This window comes from Chrysochloris asiatica, unplaced genomic scaffold (genome assembly GCF_000296735.1).
Source record: "Chrysochloris asiatica unplaced genomic scaffold, ChrAsi1.0 scaffold00118, whole genome shotgun sequence".
Classification (NCBI taxonomy): Eukaryota; Metazoa; Chordata; class Mammalia; order Afrosoricida; family Chrysochloridae; genus Chrysochloris; species Chrysochloris asiatica.
In genome coordinates, this window is record NW_006408636.1 from 7,277,505 (window position 1) to 7,286,477 (window position 8,973).

The window sequence follows — 8,973 nt, forward strand, 5'->3', positions numbered from 1 at the left end:
ATATTTTAGTCAATTTATATCACATGTTAATAAAATGAATGTTTTATGCCCTAGTTTGGTGAGTAATGCCTGGGACCTTAAAAGTTTATAGTCAGCCATCTAAAATACACCTACTTGTCTTTTCTCATCTGGAGTAAAAGTTGGTGTTGTTAAGTGCTATCTATTCAGGCAATTCTGACTCATAGCGACCATGTATAGGGTTTCCAAAGAGTGGCTGATGAGTTTGAACTGCCAACCTTTTGGATAGCAGTCCAGTGCTTATTCTACAGCACCACACCAGGAGTAAAAGAGAGTGAAGAAAATCAAAGACTAAAGGAAGAATCTAGTTCACAGAAATAATAATCTGCACAAACTACAGCCTCTTCTAACCTTAGATCAGAAGATCTTGATAGTGCCACTACTGACTGATATGGTGCCCAGATAGTACCAACCATTCTGACTGAGGACATAATTGAAAATACCAGTCAGAAAGGAAAAAGAACATAGAACAAAATTCAGATTTCTAAAAAATGACCTGACTTACTGTACTGAAAGAGACTAGAGGAACCTCCAAGACTATGGCCCTAAGAAAGCCTTTTAATTTAAAATCGAAAACCAGAGGTCACCCTTTACTTAAATAATAGAATGGATTTAAAATAAACAATATCACCCATGTTGTGCCCCTTAAACAGTTAACTACATGAGACCAAATACTCAACATTTACATAAAAGCAATGATGAGAAGACAAGGAGGAGAAGGGGAGCAAGATCACTGGAAATAGAACAAACAGAAAAAAGTGAGAATGCTGACGTGAATATTGTAACCTGTGCTATGGAACAATTTATAAAAATTGTTAAATGGGAACCTAATTCACTGTGTAAACTTTCACCTGGAAAAAATAAAATATAGGGGGAAGAGGGGAACAGTTAAAACACCAACCAAGAAAACCTAAGGAGCGTTCTGCTTAGTACACATAAAGTTGCCATGAGTCAGCATTGATTTGTGACTTGATGGCAACTAACAACAATGACACAATTTTTATTACTTCTTTCTTTTTTTTTGCTAGTTCCTCAAGGTGTAAAGTTGGCTATTGACTTGAGATCTTTTACAGTCATAAATTTCTATCTGAGAACTGTCTTCACTGCATCCCATAACTTTTATATGTTGTTTTTATTTCCATTTGTGTCTCTTTTCTAATTTTCTTTGCGATTTCTTCTTTGACCCAATAATTGTTAAAGAACTTATCATTTAATGTCTACATTTTAGTGCATTTCCACATTTAGTATTTCATTTCCTTTTGGCTGGAAAGATACTTTGAATGACTTTACTCTTTTAAAATGATTCAATTTTTGTTTTTTCATTGTGGCCTAACATATGATCGATCTGTTCTGGAGAGTGAACCATGTGCCCTAGAGAAGAAAAAATATTCTGCTGTTGTTAGGTATTATTTTTGCTGTTCGTTACCATCAAGTCAGCCACTGACTCATGTTGACCCCATGCACAACAGAACATTATCACCATGATTTGTTGTAGATCAGACCGTTGTAATCTGTAGGGTTTTCATTGACTGATTTTCTGTAGCAGATAACCAGGACTTTATTCCTACTACATCTTAGTGTAGAAGCTCCACTGACAGATGGGTGGTGGATATTCATGAGGTGCCTCATACAGAATAGAACCAAGATCTCCCACAAGGAAGGCAAGATGTCTACCACAGAACCACCACTGCCCCATTGTTGTGTTCTATGTTTATCTGCTTGGTCAAATTGGTTTACAACTGATGTATTTTCGTAGTATTTTTTTTTTTTATCCTTTTAGTTTTCATTTGTATGTACCTTCGTATTTAAAGTATATTTCTTATGTTGTTGTTGCTAAGTTCCATCGAACTGGGTCCAACTTACAGCAACCCTGTATTGGGTTTCCAAGAAGCAGTTGGTGAGTTTGACCTACCAACCTTGCGGTTCAACCGATCTCATGGTCCAGTGCTTATAGACAGCATATAATTGAGTTTTGTGTTTTATCCAATATGACAATTTTCTGCATTTTGTTTGTTTTGACCTTTTACTTTTAATGTGATTATTGCTATAAGTAGGTTTGAGCCTGCAATCTTGCTATTAATTTTCAATTTGTCCCTTGTGGTGCTGTAGGATAAGCACTGGACTTCTAACTACAAGGTTGGCAGTTCAAACCCACCAGCTGCTCTATGGAAACCCTGTAGAGTGTCACTATGATTCAAAAATGATTGAACAGCACTTAATAATGACACGACAACTCTTATGATATGTCTTGGTGGTTTTCTTTTGGAGTCTATTCTGTTTGAAGTTTGTTCAGCTTCTTGAATGCTTCTCATCTTTCATGATGATAGGGACATTTTCTTCCAACAGCTCTTCGGCTGTTGTTTTTGTGCTTTTCTTTGTCTCTTCCTGTTCTGAAATTACAATCACCCATAAGTTATTCCTTTTTATGTTGTCCCACATGAATATTAGGTTTTCTTCAGATATTTCCATTCTTTTTTCTGACTGTTCTACTAGCTCACTAGTATTGAGATTTATCTTCAGGCTCACTAATTCGGAATTCTCTTCATTCAAATCCACTTCTTTGCCCTTTCAATGTGTTTTCCATTTCAGAAACATTAATATTAATCTTTTTGTATTTCTGTTTGCAGGTTTTTTATTGTGTCCAGACCTTTATTTTGTTTGTTACTGTAGTGCTTTTCTGAATCCTTACTTGTTTTTCTTGACCTTTCCGTCAGTCATTTGGAGGTACCTATAGATCATTATCTTGAATTCATTTTCAGGTAGTTCAATGCCTTTTTGTCCTCTAGAATGTTTTCTAGCTTTGTCTCTTTGTCGCTTGTTTGAGCCTTTCTGTCTTGTTTCTTCATGTGAACAGAAATTGTCTGCTGCTTTTGATATTGTAGTGATATTGTATTTGTATTAAGTTGATGATTATTTGTTGGTGCATTCTTAGATACTCACTAACTGCCTCCTGGTGGGGGTGATCAGGAGATGAACTTATACACCTTATTCTATTCACTGTGTAATTCAATTCAGATTTGATTTAGCTGATGCAGGTTGTTGTCATTGCTCTGGTGTACAGCAGCTGGTATTACCTCTTGCCCAATGGGTGAGGTTGTAGAAGGTACAGTTGTGACTGAGCTGTATGGATGCAGTTGCTGTCTCTTATTCAGTGAGGCAAAAAGAGAAAACACACACAAGAGCTAAGGAAAACAAACAAGCAAGAAGACAAACAACAGAGAAAAAAGAAAATAGTAAAGAAAAGGTGGGGGGAAAGCAGGCAACAGCTAGGAAAAGAAAGCAAAAATGAAAGAAATAAGAGGAAGAGGAAAATAATAAAAATTAATAAATAAAAGAGAGAAAAGAAAAAGAAACAAAAAGGACTAAACACAATTAGGGAGAGGGATGAGTAAAAGATAAAGAGACCAGAGTAGTGAAAACAAAAAACAAAAAAAAGAGAGGTATTTCAAAAAGAAGGAAAGAGAAGGAGACCAGAGAATAGTAAAAAAAAAAGAAAAGAAAAGAAAGAAAGAAGAAAACCAAAGAGGGATTTAAAGAAAGAAACAACAGTAAACAACACAACAATTTTTTTATTATCTTTTTCTTCGTTTTATGGCTTCTTTAGGATCAGCTAAGTATTTTTATGATTCTATATTATCTCCTTTGTTGGTTTATTAACTATAACTCTGTTATGTTGTTTTACTCATTTTATTTTTGTCAATTTTTATCAAGTATTGAGATTTTGTTGCTAAGTGCCTTTGAGTTGGTCCTGACTCATAGAGACCCTGTATAGGGTTTCTGAGGAGTAGCTGGTGGGTTTGACCGGCTAAACTTGTGGTTTGAAGTGCAGTGCTGATCCAACAAGGCCACACCAGGATTCCAAGTATTGAGATGGAATATTGAATTATCTGACTATAATTATAATTTTTTTTCATTTCTCCTTACAGTTCTGTAGATTTTTGCTTCATGTATTTTGGTACTTTTTATTAGGAGTATAAGCATTAAGGATTATGTTCAGTTGATTAACTGACTTCTTTGTCATTGCAGAATGATTCTTTTTAATCGTAGTAATATTCTTTGATGTGAGTTCTACTTTATTTGATATTAATATAGCTACTCTAACTTTCTTTTGATTGTGACAAGCATGGTATATCTGCATCAGAAGTAGAAATATTTTGAGGGACTTTTTTTAAAAAACTGAAGTGAATTCATTCTGTTTGCATAAAATAGGTTTAATTTTTCTACTTAAAAAATTAAGAATGAATATTATATAAAACAGATAATAAAAATATACTTCCATCATGTAAGATGACTAGTTAATGGCAATGGATAAATGTTAAAGAGTAAATGAACAAGGTAAAGACAGGGCACATAGAAATGCTAATGTAGCTGCAGAAAATTTTTCTGGGGAGAGCCTCTTGGTTGCAACCTGTAGGAATATTGCTGTTAAAGGATCTTAGGTATTAGAATTTTTGGTGAGATAAGCATGAATGGAAATCATGCTCTGCTCCAATTAAGTTTGGAACAGAATCTAGCCTTATCCCTAACTCTAAACATCAATTATTTCTCTTCAAGAATTGGCTTGGAAACGAAATTGAGGTTATGGTCAGTACTGAGGAAGCCAGACGCCATCTGAATGACCTTCTTGAAGATAGAAAGATCCTTGCTCAGGATGTGGCTCAACTAAAAGAGAAAAGGGAATCTGGGGAGAATCCACCTCCTAAACTTCGTGTAAGTGATGTTATGAAATAATGTTACTGATAATCAGACTCTGTACTCCCCTGAATTCCTTGCTACTTTGGAGGATCACTTTCCTTTTAGTATTTCATCCTAGTTACCACTATTGTTCTTTACAGAGGCGCACATTCTCACTTGCTGAACTACATGGTCAAGTTTCTGAGTCCGATGATTCCATTACAAAGCAGATTGAAAGCCTAGAGACTGAAATGGAACTCAGGTAACGGGATTGCCTCTAATGCATTATAAAAATGTATGCTAGGATTCAAAATAAAACCTGTCAATCCAATGATTCAAAAACTTGCTTTTCAAAAGCTTTGTAAGAGCAAGAGAAAGTAACCACAAGAAAAGAAAATCAAACACTGCACTAGATATGTTAGATACATTTTGTCATTCAGTCCCACTAATATTCTATGAGGTGTAAAGATTATATTTCTCATTTCAGAGATTTAAACTGAAGTTAAGACATTTACTAAAGTTTATACAGCTAGCAAACAACAGAACTGGGACTCATGCTCTTTACAATATGCCATGATTTTTTATTCAATAGTATCTCTGAAGTGTTGAACTAACTAAAAGCAAAGAAAGGATACTAGAAGAACAACAACATAGAAGGAACACAACCTTAAAGATAATCAACAAAACATAATGTTAAAAATAGATGTATTGTATAAGTAAGATTATCATGAGCATTAAATGCGATCATGTAGTAAAGTACATAACGCGGTACTTCACACACATATTCTCTCTTCCTTCCTGGCTCTAAGACTCTACAGAGGCTATGCTAAACAGCTTTTCTAAGTACTATTATTGTCTCTTTTATTTTTTAAATGTTTTATGTGAATTATGTGATCATTTACATGGGGGAACATTAGCTTTACATTCATCCTGTCGTATAGTTTCATTGCCATGGTTACAGTCCCCTCTATGTATCATCAACCAACCAAAGGGCATGCCCCGCAAGCCTGCCCCCTGGTCATCAGCACACAGCCCCTCTCCCTCTCTGGGTCTATTATTGTCTCTTAGGCTGTTTATAAAATCTAGAAAGAACAAAATTTTGGCAGAAGTTTTATAATGTCTTAGGGTATTCGAATTTTATTGCCCAGAAGACGTAGGAGATAATTTCATTTGCTTTCAGCAAATACATATTAGCTGTTTATCTTTGGATATAAGTCATTCAACATTTGAGTTTTTGCTTTGTGCTGCACTGGATGCACCATCCTTGTTCTCAAGTGGATATAGTATAATGATTTAGCTAGAATAATTTTTTTAAATGTCTGGAATGTTGTAAACATTAGCTTATATTAGCTATAGTGAGAGTATATATGCATCATGGAAATTGGCAAAAACTGCAAATCAAAGCTGGTTTTTGTTAAAAGTGCTTGTTGTTAAACATTTACCTACATACCACTGTACATAAGTAAATGTTTATGTAAAGTAAGGCAGTGTCAAGTAGAGGACAATTAGACAGAGGTTAGTTTAATCAGGAATTTTACTAAAGTTTTTGAGACTTAAACTAGATTTTAAACTAGATAAGGAACATGAATTGTCAGAAAGAATAGGAAAGGACATGTGATAGACAAGGATCCTGAAGTGTTCTGGCCCACATCTTCCCAGAAGTCTTCTCTTACTCTTCATCATGCCTCACTAAATCTTACTCTTCTCTAAATGACTTCAGAACTTACAGTGCTTAATTATGTGGTGCAGATTATATGTGTTGTCTTTATACATATTGTTTTATGTTTATTAGATTTGTCTATATAGACAAGTTGTAAATTTATTGAAGAAAAGGGCTATATATTAGACCATTGGTCTCAAAGTATGGTCTACAGATTTCTGCGATTATTTGAGACACTTTCAAGGAGTCTGAGTGGTCAAAACTATTTTCCTAACAGTTCTAATATATTATTTGCCCATTTCACTATGTTGGCATTTATACTGATGGTGCAGAAAAAATATTGGACAACACTGTTGACATCTTAACCTATATGGAAGCAGTGGCATCAACTTGCACTAGTAGTCACTGTATTCTTCACCACCATACATTATCAGTTAAAGGAGAAGGGGGTTGATTTTACTTAAGAATGGCTTTGATAAAGTAGTAAAAGTTGTTAATTTTATTAAATCTTCACCCTTGTGAGTACATGTCTTTTTATTATTCTATGCAACTAGGTGCTCTGGTAGTATAGTGGTTATGAGTTGGGCTGCTAACATCAAGGTCAGCAGTTCAAAACTACCAGCAGTTACACAGGAGAAAGATGAGGCTTTCTGATCCTGTAAAGATTTACAACCTCAGAAACCCTATAAGGGTCACTATGGGTCAGAACCAACTCGATGGCACTTAACAACAACAACATGCAACAAAGTGAGAAGATCACATAAAACACTTCTATCTGCTGCATCCTAAAATATTATGATTATATCAAGGGAAAGCACGTGCTATTGTTTGAGGTGTGGGCTTATTTACTTTTGAAGCTCCACATTGTAGTAAGTACAATCAACTGATTAACTACCAATGAGTGTTTCTATACAATCATCTGAGTTATCACATTTCTCTGTACATTTAGAAATCTTACTAAATTGTGTTTACTGAAACGGCAAATGTACCTTTCTAAATCTCTCCCAGAATCTCTCCTACTCTTTTCCTACTCCCCCTAACTCTTGAAGCCTCATATATAGCATGGGAATAATACTAGTCTCTGCCTAATGAGGTTATTGTGAGGAATACTTTAGATAACATATGTACATTACTTAGTACATGGTCAACCTGCACTAAATTGGAGCAGAAGCCTCCTTTGAAATTTTTTCTTCTTTTTTTAATGTTTTATTGTGAATTATGTGATAGTGTACATGGGAGAGCATTAGCTTTACATTCATCCGCCTATCATATATCGTTTCATTGCCATGGTTACAATCCCCTCCATGCATCATCAACCAACCAAAGACGATACCCTGCAAGCCTGCCCGCTCCCCATCGTCAACACACGGCCCCTCTCCCTCTCTGGATCTCAAGTCCCCAGCTGCTCCATCTCTCCACGTCATTGTCTCTGCCTCCATCTCAGGCATCAGTGCTTCTCTGGGTAGGGTCCCGCTCTCCGCTCTTCTCCACTGATGGTCCTAGGGACCTCCGCACCTAGACTGAAAAGTTAATCACTCCCCTCCTTGCTATAAAATGTCTGTCTACCTTTACATTTCCAACCCTCACAATCACTCCTGATAACAATTATTCACTGTTGTATCACAAGAGACCTATCTGCATTTCATTTCATCAGCCCTTCCTAGACAGATTGGATACTATTCAGTGGAGATTCTACCTTCCTCCAGGCCCTCTGGATCTAGGTTCCCTCTTGAAAGCTTGTAAGCCAGTCACTTCTTGGCTTTGTATCCCCCGTTTTGGGTAGCCAATGTCCAAGTTGCCCATCCTTGTGTACTCTGTGTGTGAATGGGGTGGGAATCTTTCTTGCAGTAAGGATTTGTTTCCTCTTTTGAGCTACTGCATCCATAGGTGTAGGTCAAGTTCATCAAATTGTATCAGATTCTGCTTTTTTTCCTCTTCTTTCTTCTTCTGGTTGAGCTCTGATCATCCAGTCATTGCAGACAGGTCAAGTGGGTATTATTTGCAAGTGTGAGTGTTATTGTGCATAGGCCCTCTCTTCTTGTCAGATGGATGCTTCACTCTCCACTCTAGTCCTCTGGCTGTGTCACTAACTCTGGGCCCAAGAGTTCCCAGGTCTTGCTACACTGCTGGCCGACCAGGTCTCCACCTGGGTTCACAGGAGTCTATTGAACATTGCAGTGCTTAGCTCGCCGCTTCATTGCTGTTTTTCCCTTACTTCTCCTTATCGGTGACAAGCATGGTCACCAATCATAGCGTGTATTCCCATTGAGTCTTAGTCTTGGAAGGGGGTTTGCACTGAGAGGACCAGACCACTTGCCTTGATGTTTCCTGGGCAAGCAACTTGTTTGTTCTTATAGTAACAGTCCGTCTGCCTCCATTGTTTTGTATTTTTCCTGTAGGTCTTTCTTTCAAGAAGTATCTTCTGTTCTTCTAGCTACTCCAGGCTGGTTTGCTCGTCATTTCAAGTGGAAATTTCCCATCTCTGGAGATCTGGATGTGGTTCAAGCTTCTACCTATAGTCTTATGTATTTCAGAGGCTCCACAGGAACCTCCTTCACTGGGCACATTGTAGCCCCATTTTAGGTATTCCAATCAGTTATAGGCAGAAGACGGACTTACAA

At 36.7% G+C, this 8,973-nt stretch overlaps 1 protein-coding gene across 1 annotated transcript in view; it reads left to right on the forward strand.

The window, feature by feature from the left end:
- Positions 1 to 8,973, forward strand: part of KIF4A (kinesin family member 4A) — a 236,359-nt gene that overhangs the window by 181,602 nt on the left and 45,784 nt on the right. Inside the window, 3 exon segments of the mRNA XM_006878266.1 lie at positions 3,512 to 3,560; positions 4,568 to 4,728; positions 4,854 to 4,954. Coding sequence (XP_006878328.1) covers positions 3,512 to 3,560; positions 4,568 to 4,728; positions 4,854 to 4,954 — 311 coding nt within the window.